Source organism: Anomaloglossus baeobatrachus, chromosome 6 (assembly GCF_048569485.1).
Source record: "Anomaloglossus baeobatrachus isolate aAnoBae1 chromosome 6, aAnoBae1.hap1, whole genome shotgun sequence".
Lineage (NCBI taxonomy): Eukaryota > Metazoa > Chordata > Amphibia > Anura > Aromobatidae > Anomaloglossus > Anomaloglossus baeobatrachus.
In genome coordinates, this window is record NC_134358.1 from 82,090,922 (window position 1) to 82,110,979 (window position 20,058).

Genomic DNA, 20,058 nt, shown 5'->3' on the forward strand with positions numbered 1-20,058 from the left:
GACCCACCGTGAGGTGCCACAGGTCCGGGTACCACGACCTCCTCGGCCAGTCTGGAGCGACGAGGATGGCGCGGCGGCAGTCGGACCTGATCTTGCGCAACACTCTGGGCAGCATTGCCAGAGGGGGAAATACATAAGGCAGTCGAAACTGCGACCAATCCTGAACTAAGGCGTCCGCCGCCAGAGCTCTGTAATCCTGAGACCGTGCCATGAATGCCGGGACCTTGTTGTTGTGCCGAGACGCCATGAGATCGACCTCCGGAGTTCCCCAGCGGCAACAGATCTCTTGAAACACGTCTGGGTGAAGAGACCATTCCCCTGCGTCCATGCCCTGGCGACTGAGAAAGTCTGCTTCCCAGTTTTCTACGCCCGGGATGTGAACCGCGGAGATGGTGGAGGCTGTGGCCTCCGCCCACAGCAGAATCCGCCGAACTTCTTGGAAGGCTTGACGACTGCGAGTGCCGCCCTGGTGGTTGATGTACGCGACCGCCGTGGCGTTGTCCGACTGTATGCGGATCTGCCTGCCCTCCAGCCACCGATGGAACGCTTTTAGGGCTAGATACACTGCCCTTATCTCCAGAACATTGATCTGAAGGGAGGACTCTGTCGGAGTCCAGGTTCCCTGAGCCTTGTGGTGGAGAAACACCGCTCCCCACCCTGACAGACTCGCGTCCGTCGTGACCACAGCCCAGGATGGGGGCAGGAAGGATTTTCCCTTCGACAGAGAAGTGGGAAGGAGCCACCACTGAAGAGAGGTTTTGGCTGCCAGGGAAAGACGTTCCTGTCCAGGGACGTCGACCTCCTGTCCCATTTGCGGAGAATGTCCCATTGGAGTGGACGCAGATGAAACTGCGCAAAGGGGACTGCCTCCATTACTGCCACCATCTTCCCCAGGAAGTGCATGAGGCGCCTCAAGGGGTGTGACTGGGCCCGAAGGAGAGATTGCACCCCTGTTTGCAGCGAACGCTGTTTGTCCAGCGGAAGCTTGACTATCGCTGAGAGAGTATGAAACTCCATCCCGAGGTACGTCAGTGATTGGGTCGGAGTCAATTTTGACTTTGGGAAATTGATGATGCACCTGAACCTCTGGAGAGTCTCCAGAGCAACGGTCAGACTGTTGACATGCCACCCTGGAGGGTGCCTTGACTAGGAGATCGTCTAAGTACGGGATCACCGAGTGGCCCTGAGAGTGTAGGACTTCCACAACGGCTGCCATGACCTTGGTGAAGACCCGTGGGGCTGTCGCCAGGCCGAAAGGCAGTGCCACAAACTGAAGGTGGTCGTCCCCCATGGCGAAACGCAGGAAGCGTTGATGCTCTGGTGCGATCGGCACATGGAGATAGGCATCCCTGATGTCGATTGATGCAAGGAAGTCTCCTTGGGACATCGAAGCGATGACAGAGCGGAGGGATTCCATGCGAAACCGCCTGGTTCTCACATGTGTTGAGCAATTTGAGGTCCAAAACGGGACGGAATGAACCGTCCTTTTTTGGCACCACGAACAGGTTGGAGTAAAAACCGCGACCACGTTCCTGAAGGGGGAACGGGGATCACAACTCCTTCTGTCTTCAGAGTGTCCACCGCCTGAAAAAGTGCAACGGTTCGCTCGGGGGGCGGAGATGTTCTGAAAAAACGAGTCGGAGGACGAGAGCTGAACTCTATCCTGTAACCGTGAGACAGAACGTCTCTCACTCATCGGTCTTGGACATGTGGCCACCAGGCGTCGCAAAAGCGGGAGAGCCTGCCACCGACCGAGGATGCGGTTTGGGGAGGCCGAAAGTCATGAGGAGGCCGCCTTGGAGACGGTGCCTCCGGCGGTCTTTGGAGGACGTGACTTAGACCGCCATGCAGAAGAGTTCCTCTGGCTCTTCTGTGGCCTGTTGGATGAGGAGGATTGGGATCTGGCTGAGGGCCGAAAGGACCGAAACCTCGCTTGAATTTTTCGTTGCTGAGGTCTCTTTGGTTTGGGCTGGGGTAAAGACGAGTCCTTTCCCTTGGATTGCTTAATAATTTCATCCAATTGCTCGCCAAACAATCGGTCGCCGGAAAAAGGCAAACCGGTCAAGAATTTCTTGGAAGCAGAGTCTGCCTTCCATTCACGTAGCCACATGGCCCTGCGGACTGCCACCGAATTGGCGGATGCTACCGCAGTACGGCTAGCCGAGTCCAGGACAGCATTCATGGCGTAGGAGGAAAACACCGACGCCTGAGAAGTCAAAGACGCTACTTGCGGAGCAGAGGTACGGGTGACCGCATTAATCTCAGACAGACAAGCTGAGATAGCTTGTAGTGCCCACACGGCTGCAAAGGCTGGGGCAAAAGACGCGCCTATGGCTTCATAGATTGATTTCATTAGGAGCTCTGCCTGTCCGTGGCATCCTTGAGCGATGAACCGTCAGCCACTGCTACTACGGATCTAGCCGCCAGTCTAGAGACTGGAGGATCCACCTTGGGACATTGAGCCCAACCCTTAACTACGTCAGCGGGGAAGGGGTAACGTGTGTCATTAAGGCGTTTAGTAAAGCGCTTGTCCGGAAAAGCCCTGTGCTTCTGGACAGCATCTCTGAAGTTAGAGTGATCGAAGAAAGCACTCAGAGTACGTTTGGGAAACCTAAACTGGTGCTTCTCCTGCTGTGAAGCCGACTCCTCTACAAGTGGAGTTGGAGGGGAAAGATCCAGCACCTGGTTGATGGACGCTATAAGGTCATTTACTATGGCGTCCCCTTCAGGTGTATCCAGATTGAGAGCAATGTCAGGGTCAGAGTCCTGGGCTGCGACCTCCGCCTCATCCTCCAGAGAGTCCTCAAGCTGAGACCCCGAACAGCGTGATGAAGTCGGGGAAGATTCTAAGCGAGCCCGCTTAGCCGGTCTGGGACTGCGGTCCGTGCCGGAGTCCACCACGTAATAACTAGAGGCCACCCCAGGAGCATGCTTCGTCGCAGACCGAGAGGGGCCTGGGGGCGATCCCGCAGGGCCCGGGGCCTGTGTAAGGGCCGGTCTGGACTGCAAAGCCTCTAGTATCTTAGCAGACCATTTGTCCATAGACTGAGCCATGGATTGTGAAAGTGACTCAGAGTTTGTCAGCTAAAACTGCAAACTCTGTCCCTGTCACCTGGACAGAGGAAGCCGGCGGTTCTACCTGGGCCGAGGGTCCCCCCAGTGCCCCAGGCTCCGGCTGAGCGATTGCCACAGGGGCCGAGCATTGCTCACAGTGAGGGTAGATGGAACCTGCAGGTAGTATAGCCGCACAAGAGGTACAGGTTGCAAAATAACCCTTTGTCTTGGCACCCTTGCTCCTTATGAACGACATGCTGTTGTCTCCCAGGAGCGTGATCACTGAGGGTATATATCCACAAGCTAACAGTACAGCCGAACCGAGAAAAAGTATAATATATTATATATATATATATAATCAGTTCAGCACCCAAGGGGGACCAGCACCGGGTAACCGGTGTGGCTTACCGACCGCTCAAGCGGTGTGGCCACCAGATTCCCTGCCTCGGGTCTCCCAGAGCTGCAGCCAGAAGTCCTCCACCGGCAGGATGTGCTTAAAACATGGCTGTCAGCGTTCACAGGGGAGGAGGGAGCCGTGGGCGTAACCAAATAAGTGCGGGAATCTGGTGCCCCAGAGTGATTAGTGAGGGGGGAGGAGGACATCTAAGCGTGCTCCAGCCCTCACTGTCGGCGTCACGCCGACCGTCCCGCCCTTACCCCTGACTGGCAGGCCCGGGGGCGGGAGTTTAAGGCACTAGGCCGCAAAAGCCGGGGGCTAAAGTTAAAACCGCGGCCGGCAAGCAAGCACGGTCGGCGCGGTAGTCCCGGTCTCATACCAACACCGCAGCCGCTGCAGCGTCTGAGGCCCAAAGTGCTCCATGCACCATCCCCAAAGGGGACACAGTACCTTTATGATGCAGGGCCTGTCCCTGATGATACTCAGTCTCCTGTCCGTCAGATTCCCACAGGGGCTGCGGAGGGAGCCCGGTCCCAGTGCCTGGATGACCGGTCAGGATCCCACTTCTCCCAGAGCCCCTAAGGGATGGGGAAGGAAAACGGCATGTGGCTCCAGCCTTTGTACCCGCAATGGGTACCTTAACAACACCGCCGACTCAGTGGGGTGAGAAGGGAGCATGCCGGGGGCCCTGTTAGGGGCCCTCTTTTCTTCCATCCGATACAATCAGCAGCAACTGCTGACTAAAATGGGAGCATGAGTGCATGTGTGCCTCCTTCAACACAAAGCATAAAACTGATGGGCCCGTGATGCACGGGAGGGTGTATAGGCAGAGGGGAGGGGTTACACTTTTTAAAGTGTAATACTTTGTGTGGCCTCCGGAGGCAGAAGCTATACACCCAATTGTCTGGGTCTCCCAATGGAGCGACAAAGAAACTGCAATTGCCCTATATATCACGATAAAGTAGATTGAGATTTTTTTTTTCAGCTGTATGATTAAAAATGGGGTTAGTGTGACAGTTCTATAGATTGGGATGTTCAAGACAGCGATACCAAATGTGTTTCTACATAAATATTTATTGGTATATTTTTTATATAATATTTCAGATTTTATATATTTTTACAATTTCTTTTAGTCTCTATGGGACATTAAGACAAAAAAGACTGACTGCACTCCTCGACCTGACGTGTGAACAGGTGCATAACTGAACATGACAAAATACAAAAAAAACAGTTTGCACTCTGATAATGCTAAAGTATAGAAACCATGAATATGTGAACATGGACAAGCATTACTGCTAAGGAAAATCTGAGAAAAATGAGATATTTAGCATATATAAATGGCCATTTGTATATCTGCCCAGTGCACCCTTCCCCCAGTTGCCACAGGTAATCTTATCCTATATAGCAGGTTCCTACTTGCCCATACCCAGGAGGTTTTTAACCTAGAGAGGCTTCAGCATAGCGTCAGGGACCCAGTTACGAGATATGCAGTCTATGGGACATTAAGGCTATGGGCGCACGTTGCGTACTAGCCCTGCAGAAATTTCTGCAGCGATCTGAAGAGCACACGTGCGCTTCAAATCGCTGCAGAAAATGTCCGTAGCAAAAAAAAAAAGCCGATTCCATGCGCTCTGCCTGCAGCTCCTGCCATAGACAGAGCAGGAGCTGCCGGCAAAGCGCACGGAAGTGACATGTCACTTCTTGAACGCAGCGCTTCGGGCAGCAGCCGAAGCTCTGCGCTCTAAGACACCACGTGCGCAGGGCCCCTGCACAATCTCCATAGATTATGCAGGGGACGCAGGACGCATGCAGTTACGCTGCGCTACAAAGCGCAGCGTAACTGCATGAATTACGCACACGTGTGCACATAGCCTAACTGTCTGATCACTGGCATACTGTATTGCAATGCACACATTGCAGTACATTATACCTGTCAGATCTCCATTGACAGAAGCCTTTTAGAGTCTAATAAGCTTTCAGCAGCTAGATGACGCAGACGTAGTCACAACAATCCATATTACTACACAGAGGTCCCGATCGGATGGGAGAGGGAGCGGGCTTACTTTCCCAGGCCCCTTAATGCTGTGATTGCTAGCATTTAGAAGGTTACCCACAGGCAGTGCAGGGACCATCCCTGGCTGTGACTGCTATAACTTTTGCTGAGATCATGGGGGCACCGCCTGTGCCCACAATTGCCATGACAAAATGGGGAAGGAACCCCTTACCCACTACAATGTAAACTTACACATCATGAAGGGGTTAAAACTGAGAAGTTTAAAAAAAAAAAATATTCAGTTGCTGCACCTTACCTAAAAAATTAAATTACAAAAATGTGTTATGTGCTCCAAAATCATATTGAAAAAAACTACAGCCCAGCATGCAAAGACCAAGCCCTTATGAATAAAATAAAAAAAAAAAAGGCAAAACAAAGTTTAGATCCTTAAAGTGTTAAAATAGTTGTCTCCCACACCCCTCATAAAATAGCCCTTGTGCAGTCAGCTGATCACATGTCCTGCTCAGCAGCACCCCTCGAAATCAGCAGAGGCAGCGTGCTAAGCATGTCACATGACAATTTCTGCTCTCCAGATAACGGACAGAGGTGTTGGGGGATATCTGGTGTTATGAGAACCCTGTTAATGTTACTTTATGGAATTTTCAGGGAATACATACACTTTGCGATCGTTTAAAAGCATGCCGTTCATCTTGTCAATAGCCCTTTCTGCAGCTTCTTGGGTCTCGAAATGTACAAATCCATATCCCTTAGATCCATTTTCATCACACACGACCTGCAAGAGGATAAAAAAAAAAGTTACCAAGTGACATTAGGTTGTTCATTGTACAACCTAAAAAAAACAAAAAAAAAAAAACATACGTAGCCAAGATTACCTTGCAAGACAAGATGTTGCCGAAAGCCGAAAATGTGTCATAGAGCGCTTTGTTATCAATAGATTTATCGAGATTCTTGATGAAGATGTTGCCAACGCCGCTCTTCCGCAGGGATGGGTCTCGCTGGGACCACATAATGCGAACAGGCTTGCCCTTAATGACATCAAAGTTCATAGTATCCAGAGCACGTTCAGCTGGAAGAGCAAGGAAATAGCGTAAGCAGCAAGTATGCAATGTGTACAGGCCGCAGTTTACTTCATTAATTAACTGATTACATAAGTATTCAAAGCAAATTTTAAACTTAAGTCATTCACAATTTTTACTACTAATTTAACCCCTTCAGCCCCAGAGCGTTTTCCGCTTTTTTTGTTTTTTGCTCCCCTTCTTCAGAGAGCCGTAACTCTTATTTTTCCGTCAATCTTGCCATATGAGGGCTTGGTTTTTTTTTGTGGGAAGAGTTGTACTTTTAAATGAAACCATACGTTTTACCATATAGTGTACTGGAAAAAGGCAAAAAAAAAAAAATCAAAGTATGGAAAAGAAGGGAATTTTGTTTACTTACCGTAAATTCCTTTTCTTCTAGCTCCTATTGGGAGACCCAGACAATTGGGTGTATAGCTTCTGCCTCCGGAGGCCACACAAAGTATTACACTTTAAAAAGTGTAACCCCTCCCCTCTGCTATACACCCTCCCGTGCATCACGGGCCCATCAGTTTTGGTGCCAAAGCAGGAAGGAGGAAACTTATAAATTGGTCTAAGGTAAATTCAATCCGAAGGATGTTCGGAGAACTGAACCATGAACCAAAGAACAATGAACATGAACAACATGTGTACACAAAGAACAACAGCCCGAAGGGAACAGGGGCGGGTGCTGGGTCTCCCAATAGGAGCTAGAAGAAAAGGAATTTACGGTAAGTAAACAAAATTCCCTTCTTTGTCGCTCCATTGGGAGACCCAGACAATTGGGATGTCCAAAAAGCAATCCCTGGGTGGGTAAAAGAATACCTCGATAAAAAGAGCCGAAAAAACGGTCTCTTACAGGTGTGCAACTGCCGCCTGAAGGACTCGCCTACTTAGGGCGGCATCTGCCGAAGCATATGCATGCACCTGATAGTGTTTTGTAAACGTGTGCAGACTCGACCAGGTAGCCGCCTGACACACCTGCTGAGCCGTAGCCTGGTGCCGCAATGCCCAGGACGCACCTACGGCTCTGGTAGAATGGGCTTTCAGCCCTGAAGGAATCGGAAGCCCAGAGGAACGGTAGGCTTCAAGAATCTGTTCCTTGATCCATCTAGCCAAGGTAGACTTGGAAGCCTGCGACCCCTTACGCTGGCCAGCGACAAGGACAAAGTGCATCAGAACGGCGCAGGGGCGCCGTGCGTGAAATGTAGAGCCTGAGTGCTCTCACGAGATCTAACAAGTGCAAATCCTTTTCACATTGGTGAACTGGATGAGGGCAAAAAGAAGGTAAGGAAATATCCTGATTAAGATGAAAAGGGGATACCACCTTAGGGAGAAATTCCGGAACCGGACGCAGAACCACCTTGTCCTGGTGGAACACCAGGAAGGGGGCTTTGCATGACAGTGCAGCCAGCTCCGACACTCTCCGAAGTGATGTGACTGCCACTAGGAAGACAAATATATCTAGAAACCCTTAAAACATCATTTTATTATAAAATTTAAAAACATCCAAAATACACACTATAGAACCTAAAGTGCACAGGTGGAGAAGGGAGGAGGGTAAAGGATAAAGTAACCCCTAAATATAAACCTCCCTCCTGTCCACTACCTCACGCGGGGGTTGGCACCCTAAAAGCACGATATGGCGCCCCCACTCACCGCCGGCTATCCTTAGCCTGCCCTAGTTATCCCTAGCGGCAGGTATGAAAGGTGCTCAAAAACTCATAAAGTGCATAAGTGCGGATAGCTAATGAGGTATAAAAAGAGGATCATGTAAATCAATTGGCCTTAGAGGTTAGGCGAGGATGCGCCAGAAAACGTGGAGGGGACCTTAATAGCTGTCTCCTAACCACTCCCTACCTCAAGCGGGGGTCGGCACCCTGAATACACGATAACATATGGCGCCCCCACACCACGAAGGCTGCCCCTAAACAGTCCCTTATTGCATCCTATCAGACAATATGCATACAAATATAAAGTGCCTGTGCTGTGGGCCTAAAGTGCATAGTGATAAATAACGATAAGGAGGCACTTATACTAGGATGCAATAATAATTTTACAGCAGCATTTTAAACCATAAAGTGCATGTGCTTATTCAAAGATGCAGGGGACTAAGAAAGGGGTGTACTCATCACTGATACATGATCCAATTGTCGCCTTTGGTTGCCTCAACGCGTTTCTCCCTCCAGGGTCATCAGGAGGCCTGATATTCAACGTGACAGACAGATGTAAAGATGAGCAGATGAGAAAAGGGGCCTGATGCCAGCAGCTCCCTTTTAAACTGAACCAGGTACCTCTGGGCCCACCCCCTCCCAGCCCCACCCCCCCATCCAATCACCCCCCCATAGATATAGATAATATACCCAAATGTCCATGATTCATCCATCAGCATGTTTATCAGCATTTGGTGCCACAAATGCGTTACTCACACGCCTCGTGGTGACCAATGTAATCCTTCCTCCGGCCAATTCAGGCATGTGGAGGCCGTTTGCGTTCCAGGGTGAACCGCATCACATGACCGGGACCGCATCACATGACCGGAAGTGACGCTACGATATCCAGCATCAAACCGGAAGTGATGCGGTAACATCCGCGATCATGTGACCGGTGCTTGCCTTCCAGTCTGGAACGCACCACCATGTTAATAACTGGTGCAATAGGGGCTGAGAACCCCCCTTCTCTCCTCCAAACCACTGCAGAGTTTATAAACCAGGGCATCAGTCATCCCTCATCCATATAGACGACCATACACGGACAATAGATAAACAAAGCATACAAATGTATACATAGTTTCTGTCCCTTCATCAATTATTCCAATATTTCATTATGGTTTAATTATTTACTGATTAAGGTCTCAAAAAATGAGGCACTAATATTCTTGTGTTGGAGAAGATGTCATTTAGTCATGTGGACAAATAAAACAAAAAATACCCTTAATGTAACACAAGGGAAAAATATTGGTCGGGAGTAGGAAAAACAGGGTGGAGGGGGGGGGGGGGGAGAGGGGGGATGGGGAAGGGGAGGGCTCGCCGTACCAGGCATCACATATATATAATCAAAGATGCACAAACATGTCATTTAATGCAAAGTATTTACCTCCCAGTTGCGGGATACAGACCAGTATGACCATCATAAACCAACAAAATAGCACTCCTGGGCTTAAAGGAAAGAAACATACGATAATTGCTCATTAAGCCCCCCAGGGTGTACCGACTCCATCCTGAAGATCCACTCACACTCCTTTCTCAGGAGGATCCTGTCATGATCACCCCCCCTAGGGTTCTTTTTTACCACCTCTAGTACACGGAAGGATAACTGATGGATATCCCCTCCATGATGTCCATTCATGTGTCTCCCTAGCGGCGTGTCCCGCTGGTTGCGGACATCACCCAGGTGTTCCCCAACTCTCCTACGTAGTTCCCTCTTAGTCTTCCCTACGTAGTCTAGGGGGCATGAACAGGTGGCCACATATATCACCCCTGTGGTCTTGCAGTTACAGAAACTCCTCAGAAAAAATTCTTTGCCATTTTTGGCACTGATCACAGACTTTGAGGGTTTCATGGAGCCACAGTATATACAGTCACCGCATCTGAAAAAACCACAGAGACCTCTATTGAGCCAAGTGCCCACAGGTTGTGGTCTTGTATACCAACTGTGAACCAATCTGTCCCTGATCGATCTACCTCTCCTATATGTAACACTCGGTTTCTGGGATATCATCCCCCTCAAATCTGGATCCAGCGTGAGTACATCCCAGTGTTTTCTCAGGACTCCTAGCACCCGCTCATTCTGGCAATCAAAGGTGCCAATTAATCTGGTGATATCCTCATTGCATTTATCCCTATTGCCACATCTATGCAGGAGTGCTGCCCTGTCCTGTTTCTCTGCAAAATCACGGGCTGTATGTAGAATCTTGACAGGGTAGCCTCTATCCAGGAAGCGTCGGGTCATGTCCCTAGCCTGTGTCCTAAAGTTCGTCATGGTGGAGCAATTTCTCCTCAGGCGCAAATATTGGCCCTTCGGGATACCCATCTTTAAGGGAGTCGGGTGGTGGCTATCCCATCGAAGTAGATTATTTGTCGCAGTAGGTTTGCGATAAGTTCGAGTGGAAAGACCACCATCCCGCTCCTTCAGTATAGTAACGTCCAGAAATGGCAATTCATTAGCATTAATCTCAAATGTGAAATGGAGCCCCAAATCATTGACGTTAAGCTGTTCTACAAATTTTTCAAACAGAGCACTCGTCCCTGACCACAAAACAAAAACGTCGTCAATAAATCTAGTCCATAAAATGTGTCTGCCACCAATGGTCCTCATCAGTAAATACGACGGTTTCTTCCCACCAGCCCAGGAAGAGGTTAGCATACGAGGGAGCACAAGGGCTCCCCCCATAGCTGTCCCCCTGAGCTGGTGGAAGTACTTACCGTCGAACTTAAAGACATTATGATACAGCAAAAATTTAAGGAGACTCAGAAGGAACCGAGTATGACTGGAGCATTCAATATTTCTGGTGTTTAGATAATACTCAACAGCTCTAAGCCCCAAGTCATGTGGTATATTACTATACAGTGCCTCCACATCAATGGAGGCCAAGAATACCTCCTCCCCTACAACAATGCCATCAATTTTGCCCAACAGGTCTGCAGTATCCCTTGTGTAGGAAGGGAGTGAGATGACAAATGGACGGAGAATCTCGTCAATATAGATACCACTGTTTTGTATATATGAATCGACTCCAGATATTATAGGACGCCCCTTAAGTACATCAAGACCCTTATGAACCTTGGGTAAGGCATAGAAAGTAGGTAGCATCGGGGAAACAGGCTTCAAGAAATCAAATTCACTGTTTGATAGTAAACCACCTTCCCTGGCCTCCTCAAGGATCGCTACAAGGGCTGACTCAAAATCATTCATGGGGTTAGAGGGGAGAACCGCATAGATGTTTCTATCCCCCAAAATGCGCTGACACATCCCCAGATATTTTTCATGGTCCATAATTACAAGGTTTCCACCTTTATCAGATGGTTTCAGTACGAGGTTATCATTTTTCTCCAGTTCCTCTAGTACTGACCATTCCTCACTAGAAAGATTACTCTCTGAATTGCTTCCCCCTTTATGTGGGATCCTTTTTAGGTCCCTTTCCACCAGTTCCAGAAAGATATCAATATTTAGGGTGTCACCTTGTGGAGGCATTTTCTTACTTTTCCCCCTAAGTCTGGTGAATGGACCAAGACCATTTTCTGAGGTGGTGCTCTGTTCTTGCAGAAGCCCCATCAATGATTGATAGCCCTCCAAGTCTTCCTCTGTCAGCCCCATCCGTTTGCAATTCTCCCTATCATTGTTCAAAAAGAACTTCCTCCACTTCAGCTTCCTTCCAAAGAGTTGTAGATCTTTCACCCAATGGAAGCAGTTGAAGTCATTTGTGGGGACAAACGATAGGCCCTTTTTCAAGACATCATATTGTTTCTCACTCAATGAGCAGCTAGATAGATTAATGATTTGATTCCTGTTGAGTCCACCCTGCACTATATCACTAGACACTAGTTCACTCGACTCCTCAATTGATAAACCTTGGATATCCCCTGTTCTAAAAAAGAGGGTGCCTTGGATTTGCGCCTGAGGAGAAATTGCTCCACCATGACGAACTTTAGGACACAGGCTAGGGACATGACCCGACGCTTCCTGGATAGAGGCTACCCTGTCAAGATTCTACATACAGCCCGTGATTTTGCAGAGAAACAGGACAGGGCAGCACTCCTGCATAGATGTGGCAATAGGGATAAATGCAATGAGGATATCACCAGATTAATTGGCACCTTTGATTGCCAGAATGAGCGGGTGCTAGGAGTCCTGAGAAAACACTGGGATGTACTCACGCTGGATCCAGATTTGAGGGGGATGATATCCCAGAAACCGAGTGTTACATATAGGAGAGGTAGATCGATCAGGGACAGATTGGTTCACAGTTGGTATACAAGACCACAACCTGTGGGCACTTGGCTCAATAGAGGTCTCTGTGGTTTTTTCAGATGCGGTGACTGTATATACTGTGGCTCCATGAAACCCTCAAAGTCTGTGATCAGTGCCAAAAATGGCAAAGAATTTTTTCTGAGGAGTTTCTGTAACTGCAAGACCACAGGGGTGATATATGTGGCCACCTGTTCATGCCCCCTAGACTACGTAGGGAAGACTAAGAGGGAACTACGTAGGAGAGTTGGGGAACACCTGGGTGATGTCCGCAACCAGCGGGACACGCCGCTAGGGAGACACATGAATGGACATCATGGAGGGGATATCCATCAGTTATCCTTCCGTGTACTAGAGGTGGTAAAAAAGAACCCTAGGGGGGGTGATCATGACAGGATCCTCCTGAGAAAGGAGTGTGAGTGGATCTTCAGGATGGAGTCGGTACACCCTGGGGGGCTTAATGAGCAATTATCGTATGTTTCTTTCCTTTAAGCCCAGGAGTGCTATTTTGTTGGTTTATGATGGTCATACTGGTCTGTATCCCGCAACTGGGAGGTAAATACTTTGCATTAAATGACATGTTTGTGCATCTTTGATATATATATGTGATGCCTGGTACGGCGAGCCCTCCCCTTCCCCATCCCCCCCTCCCCCCCCCCCCCCCCCTCCACCCTGTTTTTCCTACTCCCGACCAATATTTTTCCCTTGTGTTACATTAAGGGTATTTTTTGTTTTATTTGTCCACATGACTAAATGACATCTTCTCCAACACAAGAATATTAGTGCCTCATTTTTTGAGACCTTAATCAGTAAATAATTAAACCATAATGAAATATTGGAATAATTGATGAAGGGACAGAAACTATCTATGTATACATTTGTATGCTTTGTTTATCTATTGTCCGTGTATGGTCGTCTATATGGATGAGGGATGACTGATGCCCTGGTTTATAAACTCTGCAGTGGTTTGGAGGAGAGAAGGGGGGTTCTCAGCCCCTATTGCACCAGTTATTAACATGGTGGTGCGTTCCAGACTGGAAGGCAAGCACCGGTCACATGATCGCGGATGTTACCGCATCACTTCCGGTTTGATGCTGGATATCGTAGCGTCACTTCCGGTCATGTGATGCGGTCCCGGTCATGTGATGCGGTTCACCCTGGAACGCAAACGGCCTCCACATGCCTGAATTGGCCGGAGGAAGGATTACATTGGTCACCACGAGGCGTGTGAGTAACGCATTTGTGGCACCAAATGCTGATAAACATGCTGATGGATGAATCATGGACATTTGGGTATATTATCTATATCTATGGGGGGTGATTGGATGGGGGGGTGGGGCTGGGAGGGGGTGGGCCCAGAGGTACCTGGTTCAGTTTAAAAGGGAGCTGCTGGCATCAGGCCCCTTTTCTCATCTGCTCATCTTTACATCTGTCTGTCACGTTGAATATCAGGCCTCCTGATGACCCTGGAGGGAGAAACGCGTTGAGGCAACCAAAGGCGACAATTGGATCATGTATCAGTGATGAGTACACCCCTTTCTTAGTCCCCTGCATCTTTGAATAAGCACATGCACTTTATGGTTTAAAATGCTGCTGTAAAATTATTATTGCATCCTAGTATAAGTGCCTCCTTATCGTTATTTATCACTATGCACTTTAGGCCCACAGCACAGGCACTTTATATTTGTATGCATATTGTCTGATAGGATGCAATAAGGGACTGTTTAGGGGCAGCCTTCGTGGTGTGGGGGCGCCATATGTTATCGTGTATTCAGGGTGCCGACCCCCGAGGTAGGGAGTGGTTAGGAGACAGCTATTAAGGTCCCCTCCACGTTTTCTGGCGCATCCTCGCCTAACCTCTAAGGCCAATTGATTTACATGATCCTCTTTTTATACCTCATTAGCTATCCGCACTTATGCACTTTATGAGTTTTTGAGCACCTTTCATACCTGCCGCTAGGGATAACTAGGGCAGGCTAAGGATAGCCGGCGGTGAGTGGGGGCGCCATATCGTGCTTTTAGGGTGCCAACCCCCGCGTGAGGTAGTGGACAGGAGGGAGGTTTATATTTAGGGGTTACTTTATCCTTTACCCTCCTCCCTTCTCCACCTGTGCACTTTAGGTTCTATAGTGTGTATTTTGGATGTTTTTAAATTTTATAATAAAATGATGTTTTAAGGGTTTCTAGATATATTTGTCACTTTAAATTACCCTTCACCTTATATACTGCCACTAGGAAGACCACCTTTTGCGAAAGGCGTGAAAGAGAAATCTCTCTCATTGGCTCGAAAGGTGGTTTCTGAAGAGCCGTTAGCACCCTGTTCAGATCCCAAGGTTCTAACGGACGCTTGTAAGGAGGGACTATGTGACAAACCCCCTGCAGGAACGTGCGGACCTGCGGAAGCCTGGCTAGACGCTTTTGAAAAAACACAGATAGCGCCGATACTTGTCCCTTAAGGGAGCCGAGAGACAAACCCTTTTCCAGTCCGGATTGAAGGAAGGACAGAAAAGTGGGCAAGGCAAATGGCCAGGGAGAAAAACCCTGATCAGAGCACCAGGATAAGAAGATTCTCCACGTCCTGTGGTAGATCTTGGCGGACGTTGGTTTCCTGGCCTGTCTCATAGTGGCAATGACCTCTTGAGATAACCCTGAAGACGCTAGGATCCAGGACTCAATGGCCACACAGTCAGGTTGAGGGCCGCAGAATTCAGATGGAAAAACAGCCCTTGAGACAGTAAGTCTGGACGGTCTGGCAGTGCCCACGGTTGACCCACCGTGAGATGCCACAGATCTGGGTACCACGACCTCCTCGGCCAGTCTGGGGCGATGAGGATGGCGCGGCTGCAGTCGGACCTGATCTTGCGTAATACTCTGGGCAGTAGGGCCAGAGGAGGAAATACATAAGGCAGTCGAAACTGCGACCAATCCTGAACTAAGGCGTCTGCTGCCAGAGCTTTGTGATCTTGAGACCGTGCCATGAATGCCGGGACCTTGTTGTTGTGCCGGGACGCCATTAGGTCGACGTCCGGCTTCCCCCAGCGGCAACAGATCTCTTGAAACACTTCTGGGTGAAGAGACCATTCCCCTGCATCCATGCCCTGGCGACTGAGAAAGTCTGCTTCCCAGTTTTCTACGCCCGGGATGTGAACTGCGGAGATGGTGGAGGCTGTGGCTTCCACCCACAGCAGAATCCGCCGAACTTCCTGGAAGGCTTGCCGACTGCGTGTGCCGCCTTGGTGGTTGATGTATGCCACTGCCGTGGCGTTGTCCGACTGAATTCGGATCTGCCTGCCCTCCAGCCACGGCTGGAACGCCTTTAGGGCTAGATACACTGCCCTTATCTCCAGAACATTGATCTGCAGGGAGGACTCTGGCTGAGTCCAGGTACCCTGAGCCCTGTGGTGGAGGAAGACCGCTCCCCACCCTGACAGACTCGCATCCGTCGTGACCACCGCCCAGGATGGGGGCAGAAATGATTTCCCCTTCGACAAGGACGTGGGAAGAAGCCACCACTGAAGAGAGGCCTTGGCTGTCCGAGACAGGGAGACGTTCCTGTCGAGAGACGTCGACTTCCTGTCCCATTTTCGGAGAATGTCCCATTGAAGTGGACGCAGATGAAACTGCACAAATGGGACTGCCTCCATTGCCGCCACCATCTTCCCTAGGAAGTGCATGAGGCGTCTCAAGGGGTGCGACTGGGCTCGAAGGAGAGATTGCACCCCTGTCCGTAGTGAACGTTGTTTGTCCAGCGGAAGTTTCACTATCGCTGAGAGTGTGAAACTCCATCCCGAGATATGTCAGCGATTGGGTCGGAGTCAATTTTGACTTTGGGAAATTGATGATCCACCCGAATCTCTGGAAAGTCTCCAGAGCAATGTTCAGGCTGTGTTGGCATGCCACCTGAGAGGGGGCCTTGACCAGGAGATCGTCTAAGTAAGGGATCACCGAGTGTCCCTGCGAGTGCAGGACCGCTACCACTGTTGCCATGACCTTGGTGAAGACCCGAGGGGCTGTCGCCAGGCCAAAGGGCAGCGCCACGAACTGAAAGTGTTCGTCCCCGATGGCGAAACGCAGGAAGCGCTGATGCTCTGGTGCAATCGGCACGTGGAGATAAGCATCTCTGATGTCGATTGATGCTAGGAAGTCTCCTTGGGACATCGAGGCGATGACGGAGCGGAGGGATTCCATCCGGAACCGCCTGGCGTTCACATGTTTGTTGAGCAGCTTGAGGTCCAGGACGGGACGGAAAGATCCGTCCTTTTTTGGCACTACAAACAAGTTGGAGTAGAAACCTTGACCCCATTGCTGAAGGGGAACCGGGATCACCACTCCTTCTGTTTTCAGAGTGCTCACCGCCTGAAGAAGAGCATCGGCTCGCTCGGGGGGCGGAGATGTTCTGAAGAAACGAGTCGGAGGACGAGAGCGGAATTCTATCCTGTAACCGTGAGACAGAATGTCTCTCACCCATCGGTCCTTGGACATGTGGCAACCAGGCGTCGCAAAAGCGGGAGAGCCTGCCACCGACCGAGGATGCGGTTTGGGGAGGCCGAAAGTCATGAGGAGGCCGCTTTGGGAGCGGTTCCTCCGGCGGTCTTTTTAGGACGTGACTTAGACCGCCATGAGTCAGAGTTCCTCTGACCCTTCTGTGGCCTGTTGGACGAGGAGAATTGAGACTTGGCTGAGGTCCGAAAGGACCGAAATCTCGATTGTACCTTCCTTTGTGGAGGTCTGTTGGGTTTGGACTGGGGCAAGGACGATTCCTTTCCCTTGGATTGTTTAATGATTTCATCCAATTGCTCGCCAAACAGGCGGTCGCCAGAAAATGGCAAACCGGTTAAGAACTTCTTGGAAGCAGAGTCTGCCTTCCATTCACGTAGCCACATAGCCCTGCGGACTGCCACCGAATTGGCGGATGCTACAGCCGTACGGCTCGCAGAGTCCAGGACAGCATTCATGGCGTAGGACGCAAATGCCGACGCCTGAGAGGTTAAGGACACAACCTGTGGAGTAGAGGCACGTGTAACTGCATTAATCTCAGACTGACAAGCTGAGATAGCTTGGAGTGCCCATACGGCTGCAAATGCCGGAGCAAAAGACGCGCCTATAGCCTCATAGATGGATTTCATCAGGAGCTCTATCTGCCTGTCAGTGGCATCCTTGAGTGATGCACCATCTGCCACTGGAACTATGGATCTAGCCGCCAGTCTGGAGACTGGAGGATCCACCTTGGGACACTGAGCCCAACCCTTGACTACGTCAGGGGGAAAGGGATAACGTGTGTCATTAAGGCGCTTAGTAAAGCGCTTATCTGGAAAGAAGGGAATTTTGTTACTTACCGTAAATTCCTTTTCTTCTAGCTCCAATTGGGAGACCCAGACGATTGGGTGTATAGCTACTGCCTCCGGAGGCCACACAAAGTATTACACTAAAAAGTGTAAGGCCCCTCCCCTTCTGCATATACACCCCCCGTGGATCACGGGCTGCTTCAGTTTTAGTGCAAAAGCAAGAAGGAGGAAAGCCAATAACTGGTTAAACAATTCAATCCGAAGGAACATCAGAGAACTGAAACCATTCAACATGAACAACATGTGTACCCGAACAACCAAAAATCCCGAAGGAACAGGGGCGGGTGCTGGGTCTCCCAATTGGAGCTAGAAGAAAAGGAATTTACGGCAAGTAACAAAATTCCCTTCTTCTTCGGCGCTCCATTGGGAGACCCAGACGATTGGGACGTCCAAAAGCAGTCCCTGGGTGGGTAAATTAATACCTCAAGTTTGGACTGTAAAAACAGCCCTCCCCTACATGGAGGCAACCGCCGCCTGCAGGACTCTTCTACTTAGGCTGGCATCCGCCTAAGCGTAGGCATGCACCTGATAACGCTTGGTGAAGGTGTGCAGACTCGCCCAGGTAGCCGCCTGGCACACCTGCTGAGCCGTAGCCTGGTGCCGTAATGTCCAGGACGCACCCACGGCTCTGGTAGAATGGGCCTTCAGCCCTGATGGAACCGGAAGCCCAGCAGAACGGTAGGCTTCAAGAATTGGTTCCTTGATCCATCGAGCCAGGGTGGATTTGGAAGCCTGCGACCCTTTGCGCTGACCAGCGACAAGTACAAAGAGTGCATCCGAGCGGCGCAGGGGCGCCGTGCGGGAAATGTAGATTCTGAGCGCTCTCATCAGATCCAACAAATGCAAATCCAATTCATATCGATGAACTGGATGAGGACAAAAGGAAGGTAAGGAGATATCCTGACTGAGATGAAAAGGGGGATACCACCTTAGGGAGAAACCCCGGAATCAGGCGCAGCACTACCTTGTCTTGGTGAAACACCAGGAAGGGAGCTTTGGATGACCGCGCTGCTAGCTCGGACACTCTCTGAAGAGACGTGACCGCTACCAAAAAGGCCACTTTCTGTGAAAGTCGAGAAAGTGAAACATCCCTCAGAGGCTCAAAGGGCGGCTCCTGGAGAGCAAATAGTACCCTGTTCAGATCCCATGGGTCTAACGGCCTCTTGTACGGAGGGACAATGTGACAAACCCCCTGCAGGAACGTGCGTACCTGAGGAAGTCGTACTATGCGCTTCTGAAAGAATACAGACAGCGCTGGGACTCGTCCGTTAAGAGAGCCGAGCGACAAACCTTTTCCCAAACCAGATTGCAGGAAGGAAGGAAAAGTAGGCAATGCAAATGTCCAGGGAGACACTCCCTGAGCAGAGCACTAAGATAAGAATATCTTCCACGTGTTGTGGTGGATCTTGGCAGACGTCGGCTTCCTAGCCCGTCTCATGGTGACAATGACGTCTTGAGATAATCCTGAAGACGCTAGGATCCAGGACTCAATGGCCACACAGTCAGGTTCAGGGCTGTAGAATTCAGATGGAAAAAACGGCCCTTGGGACAGTAAGTCTGGCCGGTCTGGTAGTGCCCACGGTTGGCCGACCGTGAGATGCCACAGATGCAGGTACCACGACCTCCTCGGTCAGTCTGGGGCGACGAGGATGGCGCGGCGGCAATCGGAGCTGATCTTGCGTAGCCCTCTGGGCAACAGTGTCAGAGGGGGAAACACATAGGGTAGGTGGAACTGCGACCAATCCTGAACTAAGGCGCCTGCCGCCAGAGATCTTTGATCGTGAGACCGCGCCATGAAAATCGGGCCCTTGTTGTTGTGCCGAGACGCCATTAGGTCGACGTCCGGCCTCCTCCAGCGGCTACAGATTTCTTGAGACCCGTCCGGGTGCAGAGACCATTCCACTGCGTCCCTGCCCTGGCGACTGAGGAAGTCTGCTTCCCAGTTTTCTACGCCCGGGATGTGAACTGCGGATATGGTGTATGCTCTGTCTTCCACCCACATCAGAATCCGCCGGACTTCCTGGGAGGCTTGCCGACTGCGTGTTCCGCCTTGGTGGTTGATGTATGCCACCGCTGCGAAGTTGTCCGACTGAATTCGGATCCGTTTGCCTTCCAGCCTCTGCTGGAAGGCTTGCAGGGCAAGATACCCCTGCCCAGATTTCCAGAACATTGATCTGAAGGGTGGACTCCTCTGAAGAGAGTCCTTGCCCGTCTGAGAAAGGGGTACGT

General features: G+C 50.2%; 1 protein-coding gene across 1 annotated transcript in view; it reads right to left on the reverse strand.

Annotated features, from left to right (window-relative positions):
• PABPC1 (poly(A) binding protein cytoplasmic 1) overlaps window positions 1-20,058 on the reverse strand; it is a 92,551-nt gene that overhangs the window by 55,425 nt on the left and 17,068 nt on the right. Inside the window, exons 3-4 of the mRNA XM_075353068.1 lie at window positions 6,338-6,531; window positions 6,122-6,237 (exon numbers count right to left, since the gene is read on the reverse strand). Coding sequence (XP_075209183.1) covers window positions 6,122-6,237; window positions 6,338-6,531 — 310 coding nt within the window. The remainder of the gene's footprint in view (window positions 1-6,121; window positions 6,238-6,337; window positions 6,532-20,058) is intronic.